Here is a 22,235-nt window from a genome sequence, read left to right as displayed (position 1 = left end):
AGGAATTGGTGTGATGTGAGACTGATATTTTTACAAGTGGTAAATGACCTCCACTCCAAATCTTAATTCACCTATCAACCGAAGGAAGAGTTAATCAAAGTTGGTTCAAGGTATAAATCATCCATATTGTCTTTACAAGGTGGGGTCACTACAATTGAAGACATGCAACATGCCACCTATAGGACACTACAACCAACCATGAAAGCGACTATATGATCACAGTGTCAACAGAGAAAAGTGTCACAAAAAAGAAAAAGCCAATGTTAAAAGCAAAGCTAATAATTACATCAACAAGAATCCACCGGCAATAACTAATGGAATAGATATTCCACTCCCTCAAGGTAGAGTAGATAGATAGGAAAGAAAAAACAGGGGATAGTACAATTGAGATTGGAAGAAAATTATGAACCCAAGGTAAAAAAAAATCACGAAACTTAGATGAACTTCCTTTGGTACTTCTGATGTATTCTTCTTCTGTCAGAATTGAAGTTTCATTTCAGTGATCAATGTTCATGTTTATTGCAAACCTTTATCATTTCATTTACTAATGTAAAACTCCAATTCTGATAGAAAAATAACACCAAAAGTGGCTAAAAAACTCGTCTCAAGAAAATACAACATGAGCACATGACTTGGGAAGCAAAATATGTGGGGGCTTTTTGGCAAAGCCAAGAAGATCCTTTACACAAACTCATCTAGAGGATACATCATCTATATCATCGATGAAATCAGGTTGTTGGATTTGGTCTTGAGTACCCTCTTTCATGCTAGACCTACGTAACTCTTCTATGCGTTGTCTCACTTGAGAAATTGAAGGTCGGTTATCAGGGTATGGAACTACACAATCCACTGCAAGTTGCAACAACTGAACCATTTCCTCTTCAGAATTCTGATACCTTAGGAGCTCAATATCAAACACCTCTGAACTCCATTCCTCTCTAACCACTGATTGGACCCATCTTGGAAGGTCCACTCCTTCCTCATTCAAGAGGGCATGTGTAGGAGCTTTTCCAGTCAGAAGTTCCAAGAGCAACACTCCAAAGCTGTATACATCAGCCTTCTGAGAAACTTTGCGTGGATCGGTTACTTCGGGGGCACGGTAGCCAGCCACCCTGTTGGGTGTGGATGAGGGGCCAACAAGGTGTGCAAGGCCAAAATCAGACACCCTGGCATCATAGGATTTGGTTAAGAGGATGTTGGAGGACTTTATGTTTCCATGAGAAACACTAGGCCCTTGTGAATGTAGGTACTCGATGCCACGAGCAGCTCCTATTGCAATGTCTGATCTCATTTCCCAATTCAACGGTGTCCTACCAGCTCCTTTGTTTCCTGTGATGGTAAAGAATTATAACATAAACTTCATTTTTTTCTAGTGTTCATGCCAACCAATAAGATGACACACTATTTCATGTTAACAGAGTTGCATCAAAGAGGTCAATGTAGGAGTTCAAAAGCTGATGCCAATTTACATATTTGGTTACACTTCTGTTGTGTAATGTCCAGATAGGGCCAAAGTCACAAACTAAGATGGATGCAAGATGAAACTAGTGAAAAAGGAGATGCAATGTCAAACAAATTATGATTCCTAATGGGTGATAGTACACACACTGTCTTCGTCTTCCATTGTCAATTGCAACATAATCAAATAGTCAGTGATTGATGGCAATTATGCATTCTCCAAAAAAGAACACCAAAACGCAAATTGCAGAAATCATTCTACAGAAAAAAACTCATACCAAAAACAGCAAAGAAAACCTCAAGTCACAACCACAAAAATTTAAACAGACGTAACCGAAACATGTGCATGTTAAAAGCAAGCATCTGATATTATGAAACCAAAGTGAGGCTCAACTGACCATGCAAAATTGCAGATAGGCTTCCCATTGGCATGTAATCATGAACAAGAAGTTTCTCATCCCTGCTATAATAGTAAGCCCTGAGAGGCACCAAATTTTCATGATCCATCACTCCCACAGCATCAATCTTCTCCTTAAACTCCTTCTCCGAAACCGTGACATCCCTCAACCTCTTCACAGCCACCACAGGCCCATCCTCTAAAACAGCCTTATAGGTAGTCCCAAAAGTTCCTTTTCCCAACACCTCAGCAGAAGCCCTTAGCAAATCCTCCAAATCAAACACCTTCACCTTATTACCATAAAACACCAACTTCTTATCTCCACCACTTCCACCACCAACTCCATTCCCACCCACTGCCGCCACCGCCACCGCCACCGAATTCCCACCCCCACTCCCACTCTCCAAATTGCCGCCCTCAATTCCCAACTCTCCATTGTGTTGAGGCTCCTCCTTCAAGCCCACCATGTTGCTAACATTATCAACACTCCTAGTCTTGTTCCCACTTCTACACAAAAGAATCAAAGCAAACACAACAAACAGAAGAGCCACCACACACCCAACAACAATCCCTGCAATTGCACCCCCAGAAAGCTTCCCCTTCTTCTTTTCCCCTCCAACCCCACTTGAATTTGAACTCCCATTTACACCACTCTCACCACCCCCAACATCCCAGGGACAAATCCCAAGTGGCTTCCCACAAAGGGTATTGCCCAAAAACGAATCTTTATCAAAAGTCTGCAACTTTTTAGGAACAGAACCGTTTAACATGTTGTAAGAGACATTAAACTGAGCCAATTCACCGAGTTCTTCCAAACCGGGTAACGAACCATTGAGCCGATTATTCTCAAGGAAAAGGGTCCTCAACCGGGTGAGGTTCCCGAACCGCGCCGGAATTGGCCCGGAAAAGTTGTTGGAGGCCAAATTGAGCCGGACGAGGCCGGTCATGCCGGAGAGAAACGCCGGCACCTCGCCGGAGAAGTAGTTCTGTTGGAGGAAGAGGTTGCGGAGGGCGGCGCAGGCAGCAAGGTCGGCGGGGAGGGTGCCGGAGAGAGAGTTGACGCGGAGGCTGAGGGTGTGGAGGTTGGGGAGCTCCGGGAACACACCGGCGGGAAGCTCACCGGAGAGAGCGACGGCGGGGAGGTGGAGCTCCACCACGGTGGCTTTGGCATCATCGCATTGGACGCCAGGCCAGGCGCAGGGCGAAGGGAAGGTGGTGTTCCAGAGAAGCGTGCGGCCGCGCACGGCGGAGCGCAGGGCGAGGAGCGCCGCGCGCTCCGACGAGAGGTCGGAGAGTGTGGAAGAGAAGAAGAAGAAGAAGAGAAAGAGAATGGTGAGAAAGAGTGTGTGAGAATGTTGCATTGTTGTTTTGTGTTTTTGGTTTGAGAGTTGAGACACTCCTAAGTAGTTGTGTTCTTGTGGTGTGTTAGTGTGTGTTTTGATTTTAGAGACATAAAAATAACGTTAACGTGTGAATAACAAGAATTGTGCATTAGTGTTAGATTGATGAAGTTGTGTGAGAGAGAAAGAGAGTTGGTAAGAAGAAGAAAGAAAAATATGCACCGAAAGAGACACAGAAGATACGTCACTTTTTTTATTATCTTCAAATCAGTGAAATGTATAATGAATTTTTTTTTATAACTATAAAAATATAATTTAAAAATTATTTTATTTAAAAAAAAAATCAGTTGTAACGTGGTGAATAATTGTTAATATATCAACACTATGTGATAATATTAAACTACTAACTATTATTTTTATTTTTCTCAGAAAATTTATAGATTAAACATAGAATTTAATTAGAATATGGTAGGAACTTAGGAAACAAATACCTTTCATGTACGATGATAATTAATTCATCTACAAAACTTCCATGCGTTTAATTTACTATTTATAGTATGATTTATTTGGGTCATCCTTTTACGCAATAATTAAAGAAAATGATAGGAATTTTTATGTAGATAAAAAATGAAATAATATAATATATAATTAACTTATAAATAATTAATGTATAGATAAATGCATTTAATTTCTTTTATGTTATCAATTAATTTTGTGAGTATTCACATTAAAATATTTTATTTTAATATCATCAATTAATTTGATAATAAATATGAGTTGTAATATTAAAATATTATATATTTGATTTTGTGAAAGGCCCCACGTTTGATCTACAAAAAAAGATGATTCGTACCAACAGGCAACAACCATTTTTTTCTAGGTATCCCATGTTGTGTGTACTCAGAACTATTAGCTAGGTTTACATTAGTTAGGGCTTCACATCCAACTTTTTTTTACATCTATTTAATAACATAATATTATTATTTTAATAATTTTTATAATATTTAATTACAAATTCTTTTTATTTTATATTTTTTCTATAAATATCAAATCAAGAATTATATATAAATAAGGAATGTAAAAGTATATTTTCCCATTATTTATTTTATGTCAGAATTGGTTTATTCAAGACTCAAATTAAAATTTATAAGTTAGCCATAACTTTGTAAATTCATATTAGAAAGTTAAAATTTTCCAACTTGCTAGTTTAAATTTTATAGATTAATAATTTACTTGATAGATAATACAGTGGGTAAGTTAAGTATGTTGATAAATTAAAATAATATATTTATCCATTATTGAAAGAACATGAACTATGTATGAGTAAAAGAAAGAAGAATTGGTTCAAACATTGGTTTCAAAGGCAATATTTAAGAATAAAAAACAAAGAAAAAATTAATCATGACTCGTTTCGATAAGATGTCACATGTTGCATTTGGCCATGCAAAACACAATCACCCACATGATCATAATTATCAAATAAACTAATAATAAATGCATAAACTATATGTTAAAAATCAAACACGAATTCTCTCTTTAAAAGACTTAACAATGAGAATAATGTTAAGAAATACTTTACAATTAAGAAATACTTACTGGCGAAACTACAAGACAAGAACATTATTTAAAAAAAATAAAATTGTTTATATAACCTATTCAGTCTCTTGAACAACATACTTCAATCCTTTATATGAATTTTTCATCAAAAGAGTAACTTTGATTTAATGTTGGTTGTGACTTATAAGTCCCACGTAACGTTATAATAATTCTTTATTTTGAATTGGTAAGTTGGTGAAAATTTTACTCTCACAGTTGATGATTGTAGACTTTATAGATCCAACCTAATAAATAATTGACAAGTCATGATAAAAAAAATAAGATAGGTGTAGGACCATCAACAAGTAACTTCATCTCACAGATTCAACTTGGGAAAGTAAATGGACAATGAGAATAGAAAATGGAAAACAATGTAACCTACACTACAATCTAAAACTAAACAATCTAGAAATGAAAAATGAAACTAAAATAGTAGAATGGAAAGTGTTGGTGTGATTTTTGTGTACACTTTTTTTTAGGGTTTGATATCACAGCTGCATTAGTGTCCACAACCACAGTACACACACATGCAACATCAGCACAAACTTATTAGCTGTTTTGAAGGGCATCATCTAGTTGGAAAGGTAGTGAATTAGGTTATATACTTTTGTATGTACACTTTAGACAGGGAGATAGATAATAACTTTCCAATTTGGTTACCCATGTGATGACCAACTCAATTCCCAAGACCTACTTTTCCAACTCTTAAGTTTACTTGTTCCATATAAAGAAGAGTTTGTTCTATGTATCAAGCTAATTTTGCTAGGAAAACCTCAAATTGGATATGGTGGTTGATCATCAGAAAGCATTCATGAATGTCTTATTAATCACTCAAAGATTTATGGCTGGTTGTAGGATTTTGAAACAATAATTGAATTTGGTGATGTTAAGTAGGATATATATGTAGATTGTAAAACAAGAAAACTAACACTTGCACTGTTACTCCCCCTCGTATTATGGAGAAGGATGTGGTTTACTACAAAACAAAGCTTGGTCAATTGCTAACATATTCATACTGTGAAAGCATGAAAATGGAGTTATTTTTAGACATTTTCATAAATAAGAGACTTTGTTTTCAATTTTCTAAAAGATGGCTTTTCATATATATAAACATTAAAAAAAAACTGTAAATGAAAAAAAATGATGATTCAAAGTTGGGAATTAAAGCATAAGAAAAGGTAGTGAACATCATGATTACTCTACAGCCTGCCATAGTGCCATACAGAAGCTGTAGGGATGAAGAAAGCTAAATGGCGAGAATTTATTCATACAGAAATATCAAATAATCATATCTAAAGAATATATTATACAATGTTAAACATATTTGTATGACTTGGTCCATTATTGAAGGATTCAATCTTGGCAACTTCATTAAATGTAATTCTTCCAGTTTATTTTGTTATTCATTAACCATTGCAAATATTGCAAAATAATATCAAAATGTAGACCAATCACTTAAACAACAGCTAATGATAATTAGGATTGAATTTTCTTCAAAATTTAAGATATGCTTATATTACAATTAAAATTCTTGCAAAAGTGTGCTTTAGAATAAAAGGGACATAATTTATTATTTTAAAAATATGTTTAAAGCATATTTCCAAACATGAACTAAGATGTCTGAATCTAGCCTTAAGTAGTTGCATAGGACTGGTATCCTAAATATTTTTTTAATGCAGACTGATTCAATTAAACATCATAAATAGTTGTTGCTTATTCGTGTAATTTCTTTGAAAGATGGCAAAATTGTTATTGGATAAATCTATCCATTTCTAATAAAATAATGCACAAAGGATTATTGAATACTAGCTCTTACGAAATACTAAAATTTGAAAGACTAATTTTGTTGGAGAAATGACAAAAGAGTGTGGTTTATGATGATATCAGTGCATTAAAAATACAAAGAAAAGTAAGTGTAAGTTGAGAGAGTATGAACAATTAGATTTACAATTCTTAATTATTTGCACAATTTAAAATAATTTTAAGTCGTACAACTTGACTTTAACGACATAAAGGAATTGACAACTACGGGGTTTTTTTTTTGAGAGAAAGAAACTATAGGTTTTGAGGTGGTTGAATCATTAAAGCGATTTGCATATTTTGGCTTTTGAATCATTAAATCGATTTCTAATTTCAACCAGAACTTAGATGAAACGGTTGAAACCCCTACTGCAAAATATGATTACAGTGGATTTCCTGATGATAGATAAAAAATGGCGCAGAATATTTCTGAACATGATCTTATAGTGGGAATTGGAGTGACCATACACAAATAAGTTGTGGGGGCATATCTTAATCAGAAAAAAAAATGTGTGATGAACTTGCTAGCTCATATACAATAAACTGAGAAACAAAATGACAAAGAGGGAAAAAAGGGGAAAGTAGCCTACACAACCACCACCACTAATGCTAAAAAAATGGTAATTGTTGAAGTTCCTAATGATTGCAAGTGACAAAGTTATATAGCTTTTGAGTGAGTAAATAACGTTAAGGGCTTTAGCACTGTGTCTAATCTCAGTTGAGATGGAAAAGTTTTGCATCAGGATTTGTTCAAACCATTATTTTGCCAGCTAAGTACTTTGTGCTGTGATGTCTATAGAGGTAGTGGTTCCATTTGTGTAGCTTGATTTATAAGACATTTATTGATGGATGTTTAAGGGTCCTGAGTGGTTCCAATTGTTGATGCTAGATTGTTAAATGCAGAGAGGGTACAAGAATACTAACCAGTTATGTGTGGAGAGGTTCAGATGCAGCTTTATTTACTAACCAGTTATGTTGATGTCTTTAGAGGTAGTGGTTCAATGAAAGGGATGGCCAAATCATTATCTGCAGAATAAAGAGTTGTCTGCACCTCACCTCGTAGAATGTAGTAGACCCAAGGCCAACATTTATGTGCCAGATTGTAAAAGAAACAATGGTTAGATCAGAGTTAAATCTTTTTTTTTAAACTTTATTGAAGTACTGAACCCCATCCACAACTTTTTTTTCTTGCTGTATTTACTGCATGTTTAGATTCCTTTTCAAATGGTCAAAGTTGTTTTGAAATATCAGTTAATATAATTTTAAATAAATATTTAGAATAACACTGCATGGTTTTACGTAAATTTTCATATGTTTAATTTTAGAAAGTGAAATTTAATTGGTTCAATGTTAATTTTGAATTAAGACGACTATAAATAGATAATGCATTGCATGATTTTTTTTTTTTAACTCCTTTGACTACAAAATTTACAAATAAAAAAATACAATAACAATCTACTTCAAAATCAATTCTACAAAATTTAATTCAAAATTAATTTTACAAATCCGCACCCAAACACAAACTTAGTTTTCCATCAGGATGAGTTCTTCGCATGAAAATTTCCTGAAACTTAATTGACACTTTGATGAAGCTAAAAAACAGAATCAATCATATTATCATGATAAATATGTTTCACTAATGAGAATTGGAACACCTGTTATCGCAATTTAATGAAGCAGTTTTTTGAATACAAACTATAAATTTTATAATTTCGTCATATTAAATCTTCAGCTTTGATTAAAAAATGTTAGTAATGGAAACAAACTAGATTAAAAACTTTACAACAAATTACCAAATCCAATGACAATATAGAACAATGCTAAGCAGTCGCATAGTTATTAACTCTTTTCCCCACTTTCTGGCAAATTTGTTATCGTTAAGGATTCACCCTGCATGTCAACTTGAAGGGAAAATTTCAATGCAACTTCAACTGCTTAAAATATAAAGACAGGACCATGTTTTGGCATAAGCCGCCAAAGATTGTTAAGAGGTCACAATTGAAGTCTCAGCATAATGGGAGCAAACAGTTTAATTTGATTGCCCTGCCATGGTTACTAAAGGTGAGTTCAAATCAGCAATCTTGGCTCAAACAGAATGTTTTAGGGGTGTACTAGAGCTAAAAATGAATAGGAGAGAATTTTGGAAGAAAATTACTAACAATGGTTTGGGGTGTTTAGTGTGGTGGAACTCATCCTTACTCTCAATTCTAGTCTATTGTAGTTTGAAAATAAGCTTAAACTGATTCTTTCCCCACTTTTCACTTACACATCTTTCCACCAAACATCAAGGTCTGAACAATCAAAACCTGTCCACCCCACTCCACTTTCACTCCCCACCCTAATTTCTACTTTTCTAACCAAGCATGCCTTTAATTTCTTTTCACCGTGTTCTATTAAAGGACTCAGATCTTTTCTGAAGCATCGAGTACTTAGACTTTGCTATCGAGGCAAAAATCCAAGTTATAACGAAAACAACAAAAAAGGAATTAAGGACAGACGGATTTTGGTCACCATATCTCCGTATTAAAGCTGATGTATCCATGCTAATTGAAGCAAACCTTTCATTGGACTGTCCTCCACTGTACATAAAAAGATTGGTAAGAGTCTTATCTATGTTATTCATGAAGGATGATAGTGTAGTTTTCTTACTTTGTTTAAGATAAATTACAAAGTCCAATATCTAAATAGTCATCTGAAAATATTCATGATTGTTCCATCAGCATTAGCATAAAGCACAACTAGGATATACCTCAAGAAGTTCTTGATCGATCCCCATAGAGAGTCAACTTTTTTTATTCCCTTGCTTGAACCATCGCCCCTTGGATCCCTCCTCTTTGTGAATTCATTGATCTTTCTTTTAGGTATTCCTGGAAAGCAGTTAAAAGAGAATTCTGAACAATTTTTCTGGTTCAAATATGTTCAGCATAATTTTAACCTGTTATATATTTTTATTTTCAAAAAGTATCCGATTATAAAGAACTAATACCATTGTCACCAGAAGACAGTGGATCCCTTTTGTTAGAAGCTCTTAGTGAAGCTAACTGCTCAACAAGCACACGTTCGGTTCCACTAGTACAAGCACAATTTAAAGATAAAAGGAAATCATAACTATGAGAAACTTAGCATAAATACACATATGCAAGTAACAAAAGTATTCAATTACGAAGAAAGCATCATGTGTATTGTAGGCAATAGACTATGAAGTAATATGTTCTGAATATTCTCATGAAAGTGGAATGATCACTCTATTGTAACTGCTGGAAACTGGGATTATAAGACAAGGAGTAATTTGTTCTCCAATAGCAACGTTAAATGAAATCCACAGAAGTGCAATAAGGATTCTGGCCTCTAATAGACAAGGGAATAAAATATTTACTAAAAGTTGCTGCTGTTGGGAACCTCTTTCGAAGAACAAAAACTCAGAAACTTCTAGTACATGCAAAATTCTAAACAGGACAATCTGTGATGAACTCTCTCTTAGGGGATATAAGAAACAATGCTAAGAAAAATACAGACCTGATATTTTTTGGAATAAGAACATTCACAATGAAGTAATGATTGCCTCGAACAAACGGTTTTTTCATGTCTGGAACTCCCAAACGTGACAGCTTCACTGATTCTCCAGGTTGAATCCCTGAAGGAATATGAAGATCCCGTAAACCTTCAACCGTATCTACCTGAAGTCATCTCAGTTTGAAGTTAAAAAAGCCTTCAAAGACACAAAAGCTACAGGCAGGATATTCCTCAATGTCATGAATGATTTCACTGAACTATTCTTGAAAATGCAAACAGAATTTAAAATTGTATATGAGCTCTGCCTTTAAGCACATATAAGAAATGGCTCAATTAATATTATAATAGGGGATAGTTCATACCTGAACTATACTAAGTTTAACGTAAAAACAACCTTCAAAGACATGACAGGATATTCCTTAATTTATCAATGATTTAAACTCTTTTCTAACTTGAAAGGAACTACAGAATGATTAAACTTGTATATTATCACATCTAAAAAATCGATAAAGTAATATTATCGGCTCCTAATAGATCATAATATATTAAGTAACAATTGTAAACTAAGGGTGAAAATGGACTAGGCTTGGCTAGACATTACAAGATATATCTTGAAAAGTCTATTATTTACAAGCCTAGTTTATAGTATGGTCTGAGAAAGCCTACCTCTAAATGGGTTGATGAGACTAAACTTACATGGGTAGGTCTACGCTACCTTTAGCCAATGGTTTACTCTTACTCAGTCTTATACTAGACAAATTCAAACAAATGTGGAATCCACATCCAATATCTAATACCTAAGATGCAAATTGAATGTTTCACTTCCCTATTTCTCATACTCTTTCGAGACTTACACAAAGTCTCCTTTTCAATGTCCTATTTGCCGAAGAGAAGACAAGTTCTTTCTTTCACCACTCATGCCATTGGCTTTAAGATAGAGGTGCAAGCCTTATCTTTGTCTCGGTGTCTTTTTCCCTTTAGGTTACTCTTGGGCTTCCTGAGTTTGCATTTTTCCTCTAGCAATGATTGTAGGAAAAATCAAGAGTCTATACTATTGGCTTAATGGAAACCCAAGCCTTTCAAGGTTTTCAATGTATTCAATCATCTGCTAACTTACATTAATAAAGGACCTTTGATATTCAAACCTCTCATGACATGCTTTCCCTTGGTAGTCTTAAGTTTATGACGTATGAATATTCTCATGGTAATACACGATAACCATCATTCGACATCTAATATCAAGTGTGCCATCTGGATACCTTTAATGGACATATCTTTGTCAGCTCTAAGGGCATTTGAACTGTTAGAGATATGATTTAATTTCATTAAGAGATATGATATGATTTGATAGGGAGATGTCTTACCAAATATTTGTTATTAGATATTGATTATGTTCCTTATTATTGTATATTTTCTTCATTTTAAAAAAGAATACCTCACGAAATTCATTGTATTCCTTCTCGGATTCTATCTTCCAGGAGTGTATCATCCTCCATGACTTGTTTTGTCACTAATCCTTTCAATGACCCTCAACATTCATTCGAAGATATCCCATTGTTAGATTTCTTTAGTGGGTCAAGATCCATATTTCGTCAAAGGCCAACTCTAGTTGATCACTTATGATCAGTAGGCTATTTAGGTCTAAACAATTTTCAATTGTATCATATACAACTATTGAATGGTTGTGTGCATAATTAGTATTCTAATTCATATAATGAACTGAAGTCAAAACTAATACCTATGAGTTTTTAATCTTGTTGAATTTAACCTAGTTAAGTCACTGTTGAGGAGAACCAGGATTCACTGCTAGGCATCGCTTAGAGAGAAGCTTCAGATCATGTGGTCGCCAGAAAAAAACAGAAGCAGTCGAAGACAGTAGGTGATGGCAGAAAGTGCTTTCTTGTCAGACAATACAGGTGGAGCGGGATTGACCCACTTTGATACCAACTTAAAGAGAATATATGACAAAAAGAGTTTGAGAGATCTTAACTTAGATCTCTCTACTTATTCAGATTCATATATTTACAGCAAGATGCAACTATAAACAACTTTTGCTCGAAAGATAATATAAACTTCTAACAAGTCGAAATCCCAACAATTGACAATTTGGGTATTACTATTATCCAATTGCACCTCACTCATATAGATAAAGGCATTCCACTGCGGCAAACCTGTGATTAATACTAGTCTTGAGGCGTATAATTCTAAATATTTACTGAGATACTTTTACAAGAGAAATGACTTAAATAAAACATGGGCAATTCTAGTCTTATAAATTGATTTGGTAGAGCAAGTTAGGGTCTTAGCACAACACTAAGATGATATTTAGGGATGGCAAAGCGGGGCGGGCCGTGCGGGCCGGCCCGCGGCCCGCAAGTAAAAAACGCGGGGCGGGATGACCTTTTCAACCCGCTAACCCGCATTAGCCCGCAACCCGCGCGGGCCAGTTGCGGGGCGGGGCGGGGCGGGCTGGCCCGCAAACCCGCAAGAAAAAAATATTGACACTTAGTAGCAGCAGGACAACCTAAACTGGGTCATGCCAATTAAATCAATTTCAAACACGATAAAGGAGCAAGACACCAGTTAGAGAAGGAGAAGTAAGCAGAGGATATTTTAGAAGTTACCCATGACCAAACCATCAATTGAGCCAAAAGTTATCTTATTTTTATTGTATTATTTTTATGAAAAATTAATTAATTAATTGTCATTGTTTTAATATATGCAGATGACGGGGAAGATTATAATTATGAAAAAATGGATGAAGGTTCTACTAAGGTGACATCCAATGTTATTGAAATGGAAGAATGTCAATAATGTTTATGTTTAATGTTTTGGAATTAATGTTTATGTTTAATGTTTTGGAATTAGGTATTTTTAATGTTTTGGAAGTGGAAGAATAGTGATATTTGATATTTATCTTAATGTTTTGATGTTTGACTATATTTGAAAAGGAAGAAAAAAAAATTAGGTTTGATAATAACAAATATATAGGTTTAATTTGACAAATTTTTAATAACAAAATGTAAAAAAATAAATATTTAATTTTAAAAAAAAAGAACGCGGGCTGGCCCGCAAACCTGCGGGTCAGCTCTTATGCGGGGCGGGTCGAGAATTCTAGCCCGCAATAACTTTGCGGGGCGGGCCAACCCGTCCCGCATTTTTGCGGGCCAAGCGCGGAGCGGGCCAATGCGGGGCGGGCTGGCCCGCTTTGCCATCCCTAATGATATTGAAGTCTATATTAGATCTATTGTTGGGCTGCCTACATTGCTGTGCTCCAAGCCCATAACCCTATGTGTGAAGGGATTGTCTTGGAAAAGTCCCATAATAGTGGACCTATAGTCACCCCTAGCCTACCTTAATTGCAACCTTGATGGGTTTGCTTAGTCTCACAACAATTCTCACTTTACAAACCAACTTAGTGGAGTTAAATTAAACTCAACGTCCAAATTCTAGGTAAATCAATATCAAACCAAATAACCAAAGACAACTAGGGACGTGACTTACATAGGCTTATAAAACTCTTATAAAATCCTAATCAAATAACTTGTCATATATAAGATCCTTAAAGTAGGGGAAAGATCCCTTAAAATGAAAAATAAATCTCTAAATAACACAATTAACATAAAATCCCTAAATAACATAATTATCTAAACCAATGTGATTCTCAATTTTGCCCCAACGATGTTACTTTTTTGTTACAAGCACAGAGAAGGTAATCGATATTACCTTTTTAACTGACCCCAATATTGCATCTGTGAAGTCAATGTTAATCTTTGAGTACAAATGAAGACCCTCTCTCCAAATTCCTTGCTTTTCATCTACATGCAGGACAACCAAAAGATCCCCAGTAATTTGCCTGAAATGAAATTGTCAAATTAATAGCACTTAGATAAGTTGAACTCTCAGTGAATCTGACCATCCAGGTTGCAAATAAATAGGTTTTAGAAAACGAGATTCAATTTTATTTTTAAGTAACTTCTTGTCTCAAATTAAGTTATATCATTTTCTATCATGACACATGATAATCTGGAATGGTTTTGAGGTAATCTGTCGTCAATAGAAAATCATGGTATCAGCACATCTGGTCAATCTAGTAGTAAATTGATAATTAAGAATAAAGGAACGAAATGGGACAGTTCCTCAAATTGGTTGTAAGAGATCTTTGGGTCCTTCATTTGTGACTTTATGGTAAATGAGTTGGGGAGTTTGCTTAAAACTGTGAATATGGATAGAGTAATTACACATTTAATGTTGGCAAGTTGACCATTCAGATGTAGAAACAATGTAATATTTAGTTAATGAATGATAATAAAGTAGATACTTCACAGTCTTTATTACAACTCTATTTTCCTTTCAACAAACTGACAAACCCAAGTAGAATTCACCCAACAGCTCATAGTATAATGAATGATAATACATTGTTGGAAGTAAAAAATTCATTGGAATCCTTCTAACCTCTTTTTATCAAAATTCCCTTGTCCTTGAATTTGCATTGTGTCTCCATCATTGACTCCTGCAGGAATGTCCACTTCTATTGTTTGTTTAGATTGCACCTGACCATTGCCATCACACCTTCGACAGTAATCTGAGATTATTTTACCAAGGCCACTACACTTAGAGCAGGTAGAAACCTGAATATCACATGTTCCAAATATCACCATGTTATATAAGATAATATAAATATCATTGGCAACACAGTTGCTCACTAATTAAATCTATTTAATTTAGATTACCTGAGACATAATTCCAAAGGGTGTTCTCTGACTTTTCATTTCTCCTCCTCTGCCACCACAATTTCTGCATTGCTTAATGCAATCCTTTGACTTAGCTCCCGTACCATCACACGTGCTACATGTCTGAAAACAGGAAACTTCAATCTCCCTCTGTGCTCCAAATATTGATTCTTCAAAGCTCAAATTAAGGTCATATCTGCATTGACAGAATGAAATAAAGTTAATGCCAAATTTTATAGACACATTTGTTAGAATCAAATGAAGGTCATATTTGTTGGCATTTTACAGGCAGGAACATGCGAATATCTTCCAAGGACAGATAAACTCTGGCTATCTTCTTTCATCTAAGTGTTTTCTACTTAAATCATAGGATTCTGATAATTTGCTGAGTATTCATTTATCAATCAAATTGTGCTTGCTCTTCATAATACACTATACTAAACATCCAGGGACTTTCACTGATAATTCGTTAATTACAATAATATTCCCTTCAGTAGTTATTTTATCTCTGTTATCTTTTCCCCAGTTCAACAGTTGGACATTTGGATTATTTCTATCCTTTGGCTGTAACTCTCTTTTTTCATACATTATTTGTAATCTAAGTCCTACCCATGTTTCAATTTTGAGATTTCTTTGTAGTTACAGGCCTTAATGAAAGCTAAAAAAAATTTACATCCTATGATACACAATAAGATCAATATTAAAATCCAGTTGGAGAAATAGTAAACCCTACAAAACCTATTGGAATCTAAATTCAAACATGAAGCAGTTTGATAGTGTTATTTGGATTTGGAAAATAGGGTAAAGGCTGTTCAGTTCTTACTCTTACTGGGTAAACATGTTTTTTCTTGCAAGTGGCAAGCTTTTTTCAATAATAAGTTTAGAATTCTAACAGTAAAAAGTAGTTAACTTTGTAGATTTATAGTGCTTTTTGGAAATTCACTGTACACCACATAACTTCATCTGCTTGATATTTGGTACATGATACAAGGCCTTTTATAATTATCATTCCAAGATATTTGAGAGCTTCATTGTGCTAGTTCTTCTTTATCCTTTTTTTATTGAATTTTGTTTCTGGACAACAACTCAATGTGAGCCTTGGTGCAACAGTAATTTTGTTCCTTGATGACTAGTTAGTCTCGAGTTCAAATCCAGAAACAACCTCTTTTCTTATGAAAAGGTATGGCTGCATGCAATGACCCTTTCCCATTTCTTCGTATAGCAATGAGCTCTATGACATTAGGATATATAATATATTAGTTTTTTCTGGAAAACACCTCATCCTTCTGCTTGCCATTCTCTAATATTCTGCTAGATAAAAAAATTCTAATTATACACAAGGGAAGAGAAATCCCTTTGGGTAGGAGAATACTCAATAAGAACAACTAAAATTTTCAAAACTCTCACTCATAATGAGTCTAGTAATCATAGTTAATTCACAGAAATTAATCAACATATTGAGAGGATAGTTACCGAATATCATGAGTACGGTTTCTCTTGTTTCCAAAATTGAACATTCCCCCTTCATCACCATCATCAAATATTCCATCAGAACGACCAAAGTATGTTTCGAATAAATCAAAAGGATCAACCTGATTAATTCACAAGGCATCAGCAGTAAGTAATGAGGTGGGAAAGGAAAAAAGGGACACGTGTTACTTCTGTATAAATATATCAAATTATCAAAAGTGTCACAAGTTCATATTAAGATTGCAAAAAGTGAAAGAGATGAATATACACACACCCCAGGGGCGCCACTTGATCCTCCATTTTCTTGTTGAAGACCTGACTCACCAAAGCGATCATATAAAGATCTTTTATCATCATCTGATAGGACCTATATGCAAAATTTGTTACCACAAAAATAAAAAGGGACAGATGAAAGTATATTACACATACATTTATTGTCCCTGAATTAGTATCTATAAATTTCAGTAACCCGGTCTTGTATCCCAGAGAAGATAAAAGATTACAATGGCAATGTTCAGATCATAAAAAAGTAGAATAGGACAGATGTTAAAAAATTAACAGTGCAAAAGAATGTAAAATAAGCCCCTTAATGAATTAAAAATATGTCCGGCCTGAGCAAGTATTACCAATGATAAAAAAAAACATCGGAATTACCTCATATGCAGCACTTATTTCTTTGAATTTCTCCTCAGCCCCCGGGCTTTTGTTCATATCTGGATGGTACTGATCCCAAAAATTAAAAACCAAATAGTCAAGAATCAATTCTTCGAAAAGATTAAACTAATCATTTTATATCTAACATGCTCCCAAATACAAGAGCTCTTTGAGGTTAAAATGGGAACAATACACAGGCTCACCCTACCTTCAGCTGGCAATGAACCTTCATGAAGAAACATGTAAGCAACAAAAATTGAATTCTAGACAACAAGGTCATAGAAGCAACAATAACATGTCATGAATCAATACTCCCAAAAGCAAGTTGTTGGGTGAGTGAAGGCAATAAATGGTTTGTTGAAAAATGCTAGCAACATTAGCGGCAATCCCAAAAGGTTTAAGCTGTTGGATGAAGACACTCGTATTGATTTGTTAAACGATTGCATCATCCTCTATAACACACTCTATTAATGACTGAAACGAATAATTACAATTTTTTAAGTATCACTTCTTATTCAATGAGCTTTACTTATAATTTTGCAGTTTCTAATAAAATTTAACCAATAACAACGTTCTTAATAGAGTGTATAATATGAATGAAAGAAAGAGTTTGCCAGAGAGTATATTAATTACTAGCATTCCTCGTGCAAGGCTTTATAATAACAAATACAACCTTAAGTTGTGTACTACTGTAACAATGAATGCACCAAATCACTAATCACGCATTTTCATACAACGACTCAGATATCTCAAATTACAATATTAATATCAATAAAACATCTAAACATGCTGAATTATGAAATGAATTTCCCCTAAACATAACAACTCATATTCCAATCACCCTAGTTTGCTCCAATTTCCCCAAAACCAAACACGACCCATTAAAATTGGCACGCAAACAGGCGAGAAAGTGGGAACCTTGCGCGCCAGCTTGCGATAGGAGGCCTTGATTTCTTGCAGCGAGGCACCGGGGCTTACGTTCAAGGTGGAATAGTAATCGGCCCCTGCTTTGGCTCGGATGACCGCAGCACGCGAGCGATTCCTGGTTGCGGAAAATCCAAAAACTGGGTTCTGAATTTTGCGCAGAAGGTGGGAACCGAATGTGGCAGCAGAGAGAGTGGAAGATGATGATGGTGGTGCATTGGTGAGTGTGGAAACGGCACAGGGAAGCGGTGGAGTAGTGCGAATCAATGGCATAGGTACGGAAGGAATTTGAATCGGAAGCGAAGAAAGGGTTAACGATAATGATTCATGAGAGAGGGTTTTAGAGGGGTTAGGGAGAAAGAGGTGAAGACCATTCATATTATTATTCCTTCATATTCAATAATAAGAGAAAAAAATAAAAATGAATTTGGTTTCAAATATAAATAATTTTTAGTGTAGTTTATTATATATATATATATATATAACCATTAATAATCAAGATTGAGTTATTTTTGGCTTCTTAGAGTAATAAAACATTATTGTCTCTTAGTTGTGATATGTTCTTTAAGCCTCTTAGTAACAAAAAATTCTTAGAAGTGGTTGAATTGTTTTTGTTTTAGATTAGGTTCAATGTTTATGATAAATGGAACCTACTTATGATCTCACATTGCAAGTAAGTATATAAGTTTTCTAATTTTAAAAGCTAATTAAATAACTACTTGAGTATGCATTGTATTCATCTAAATTATGATGTAATTATAAAGAACATATTATTTATTATTTATTAGAATGATTTGAGTAGTGTTAAAGATTAGTTAGATATTTTTTTTAATTTTGTAAATATTGTTTGTCTTTATGGTTTTTTATTATTCTAATTTCTTATTCTTAAATGGGGAGTCGTTCTTCTCTTATTTCTCCTGGTTTGGTATATTTTGTATTTTTTGTGTATTCTCTTTATACGAAACCTTCTAAAATATATGGGTCAATCTTTGAATTCCAATTTTATCATTAATTAAATTTGTAACATCTTTATCTTTTAAATATGTTTAAATTTAATGAATTTATTTTGCTAACAAAAGATATTTATAAATAATTGTATTATTAATACTCTTTATAAGGTGTTTTGTGATTTTTAAGACATTAAACATTTTTATCACTTTATCACCAATTTTGTGTTTAGAGACATGACATCAAAGATATTATGTTTGTGAGTGAGAACTTATTTTTGGATAAACTAACAATTAAGCTTCTCAATTTTTGTCTTTCATTAAAATTTAGGTACAACATTAATTATTCCACTCATACTTCTCCATTAATTAAGGCACGAATTTATATATTGTCCTTTATTGGGTGAAACACTTTTTCTCAAGTTGTAGAATTGGTTGGATCAAGTAAACAAAAGGGGAAATGAAAAAACAAATTCCCCCTTATTTATGATCCTGAGTACTCAAGTACTTCATGAAGTTGCCTCTTATGCACTTGAGTTGCATTAAGAGACTCTCTTGAAGAGTTCCTTAAATCCTTTAGCACGGGTAGTAACGATGTCGAGCTTATTGTAATTGAGGCATGCTCTGATAAGAATGGAATATATGAAAAACCTCATTTAAATGGTGCAAATTTTATCTTCATATATAAGTACTCTTTTAAAAAACTCAATGTTTTTTCCTTACTCGATTGTGAGTGTCTCTTATTTACCACCATAAACATGACTCCTAGTCAACATCCAAAACATTAGGTTTTTTTATGGCTTTTCAAACCCCTTTATCAACACTTTCTACTTACTTCTATTATAAACAAGTTTTTTTCTACTAACCAAAGCACAACTTTAAGGTCAGTTGGGTACCAATAAATGATGCTTAATATGGTCTACTTTTTGTTATATATACATCAATTGTTTAAAAAATTTAAAAACAAATTCTTCAAGACTTTAAGATGTAAAAAAAAATTGTTATTCCACTCAGACTTTACTCCTCAGTTTCCATTTTATTGGCAAAAGTCATGTAAGTTTAGGTCTATAACGCAATACCTAAGGAGAGGATAGGTAATGAAATTATCAAGAATCTTCCTCATTCGATCAACAACAAATGTATACCCATTGTGTCTTATCTCGAGGACCCCATAATTTGATTTTTTGGTAAGATATTTTCTTGAGTGTTTTTGTGTTCTTGTCTTCATTTTTGTACTATTTTTTTTCTTGTATAAAGATCATAAGGAAAGGTTTTGACTACATGCAACTTCATACTAAGGTTGGGGCACTTGCCCTTAAGAAGAACCTATCAATTGACTTTTACAAATTATTTAAGAAAACAAAAAATGATGTTGTTATATCCAAATTGATAAATGAAGCACTACAAAATTCTCCTCGAGTTCAATCAAAGATTGTTACACTGGACTCTCCTCAACTAACACCTCAAGTGACTCTACACACATATTTAACTCGACTGAAACTCACTAGGCTCTCAAGAAGAATCCATTGGTTGACTTCTAAAGTGACCAAGAAGACAAAAATTGATGTTGTTGTAGTCAAACCGATCAATGAAGTACCATATAATTCTCCTTGGGTTCAACTAGAGATCATCATACCAAACTCTTCTTAATCGACACCTCAAGTGACTCCATGTACATTTTCTCCTCAACAACCAGTGACTATGGATCAAATTGCTTAAGCAAATAAATTTTAGATATCTATATGAACACATATGTCATCTCATGTTAATACGACTGTTTGAGTATTGGCATGATCGTACGAATAATCTTTTACTCAATACCGTTTTCCTACAAAAATTAAAAAAAAACACGAACTATAAAAAATATAAACATTTCAAAATTAAAAAATATCAACACAAACAAATAATCTATTTAATTGTAAGAACTACGTGATCTTTGATTTTTAGTTATGAACGAAAATACATAGGAGCAAGGTCTATCATTGTCGGGTTCACATTTTCACATTTCCGAAAGCGCAATTTCATTGGCAAAACCTAGGTCACCCTAACATTCCTTTTTAAATAGTTTTTACCATTTAGAACTACGTAAACCCTAATTTTCTATTATGAATGGAAATGTGTAGGACTAAGATTTATCTTTATCGAGTCCAAATAAAAAAAGTAAAAATATTTTCTTTATTTTAAACATGTGTTTCTATTTCTATTTTTGGAGAAATAAACATTCTTAAAAAAACTTTGGTTTCATTTATTTAATTAAAAGTAGCATCTTCGGACGTGTGTTGTAGGAGTATTAATACATTCCCTACACTTAATCAACTCCTTGATCCCAAATCTAGTTCGCAAACTATTTTTTTTTTCGTAGTTTTTTGCAATAAACTATGATGACGATTACTTCTCTATTTTTATTTAATAAAATTTATTTTTTGGTTCGTCGTTTGTCATCATGACTCTGATTGCGACAACCATGTCTTATGGTGCATTAGTAAAAAAATTGTTCAATAAAGATCCTTGTTGCAACCCAAACATCAGTGCATGTTTGGCAACAAATGAATAGATTTAGATATTGTGTGCTCTACAATTAGGACCTATCCATGAATTTTCCAAAAGGTTCACTTTCTCCTTATTTTAAGAAATTCTACATAAACGATAATATCTTTAGAAAAATATTGATTTGTGTGTAGGCCTTTAGGTGTTTGTTTGAGTAAAATGATTCATTATCTTTATAGGGTAGGGCCCTTTCACTTAAAGGGAAGGCTGACAACCATAATCTCGAGAGTAATACGCAAGGAACAACGAACTTCTGTGACATGGGAGATAGAAGTTACCCTTGATTGTCTGAATCCTTTTTTCTTTTCTTTTTTTCAAGCACTTGTATTTGTTGCTTGGTGTGTTGGGTCAATTGTTTTTTAGTATTGACATCATCTTAAATAATGATGACATACTCTTTATACTAATGACTATAACTTTATCAATAGTTTTTGGTATTTAATGGTTTTCATTTAGAAACCAAAATATCTAGTTAGTTATGTAGATTTTGGAACTCATTGTGTTGTTGGAAATCGAACTCATGTTGTTGTTAATATTTTCTTCACTCGACTTCTTTCACTTCTTTATGTAATATTGCAATTCAATTTTATAATATTTCACAATTCTTTTCTAAAAACGTTTTCCATGTGCATCTTAATATTATTGAATATTTTTTGAAGGGTCCATCTCTATTTAAAAGAAAAGGAATGATATTCTTACTAGTAGTAAAAATCATAAACTTAACTCATGTGGAAATTTTTTATTATGAATATGTTCTTACTAAAAAGTAAATCAACTTTGAATGAGCCGAATGTTTTGGTGGAAATTAATGACAAAAGTTATACCTCAACTTCATATAAAACAAAATAAATTCACT

The 22,235-nt window shown here is 33.8% G+C and overlaps 2 protein-coding genes across 4 annotated transcripts; both read right to left on the bottom strand.

The window, feature by feature from the left end:
• Window positions 1-238: 238 nt before the first annotated feature.
• LOC137837926 (putative inactive receptor kinase At1g48480) lies at window positions 239-3,418 on the bottom strand. The gene is made up of 2 exons (XM_068647109.2): window positions 1,857-3,418; window positions 239-1,329 (listed from the first exon to the last, which is right to left on the bottom strand). The coding sequence occupies exons 1-2, from the start codon at window positions 3,214-3,216 to the stop codon at window positions 692-694; spliced, it is 1,998 nt and encodes a 665-aa protein (XP_068503210.2). The 5' UTR covers window positions 3,217-3,418; the 3' UTR covers window positions 239-691.
• A 4,891-nt stretch (window positions 3,419-8,309) lies between these two features.
• LOC137837927 (uncharacterized) lies at window positions 8,310-18,289 on the bottom strand. Of its 3 annotated transcripts, none has more exons than XM_068647110.2 (11): window positions 17,880-18,289; window positions 16,962-17,030; window positions 16,582-16,674; window positions 16,311-16,429; window positions 14,838-15,033; window positions 14,560-14,735; window positions 13,831-13,960; window positions 10,108-10,268; window positions 9,578-9,660; window positions 9,341-9,458; window positions 8,310-9,170 (listed from the first exon to the last, which is right to left on the bottom strand). In XM_068647110.2, the coding sequence occupies exons 1-11, from the start codon at window positions 18,261-18,263 to the stop codon at window positions 8,972-8,974; spliced, it is 1,728 nt and encodes a 575-aa protein (XP_068503211.1). In that variant the 5' UTR covers window positions 18,264-18,289; the 3' UTR covers window positions 8,310-8,971. The 3 variants fall into 3 exon arrangements, with proteins under 3 accessions (XP_068503211.1, XP_090157258.1, XP_090157259.1); XM_090301132.1 differs by having other exon boundaries at window positions 16,582-16,664; window positions 17,880-18,261; XM_090301133.1 differs by lacking the exon at window positions 17,880-18,289 and adding an exon at window positions 16,000-16,145.
• Between the last annotated feature and the right edge of the window lie 3,946 nt (window positions 18,290-22,235).

Source organism: Phaseolus vulgaris, chromosome 4 (assembly GCF_051622355.1).
Source record: "Phaseolus vulgaris cultivar YP4 chromosome 4, ASM5162235v1, whole genome shotgun sequence".
Lineage (NCBI taxonomy): Eukaryota > Viridiplantae > Streptophyta > Magnoliopsida > Fabales > Fabaceae > Phaseolus > Phaseolus vulgaris.
This window is presented reverse-complemented; position numbering and strand designations above follow the sequence as displayed.

Coding starts and splice junctions, on each gene's coding strand:
- LOC137837927 (XM_068647110.2), bottom strand. CDS start 18,263: ATGAATGGTCTTCACCTCTTTCTCCCTAACCCCTCTAAAACCCTCTCT. Junction 15,034..16,310: donor AACCGTACTCATGATATTCG/GTAACTATCCTC, acceptor CTGTCAATGCAG/ATATGACCTTAATTTGAGCT. Junction 9,171..9,340: donor TCGATCAAGAACTTCTTGAG/GTATATCCTAGT, acceptor TTTTATGTACAG/TGGAGGACAGTCCAATGAAA.
- LOC137837926 (XM_068647109.2), bottom strand. CDS start 3,216: ATGCAACATTCTCACACACTCTTTCTCACCATTCTCTTTCTCTTCTTC. Junction 1,330..1,856: donor CCTATCTGCAATTTTGCATG/GTCAGTTGAGCC, acceptor TTACCATCACAG/GAAACAAAGGAGCTGGTAGG.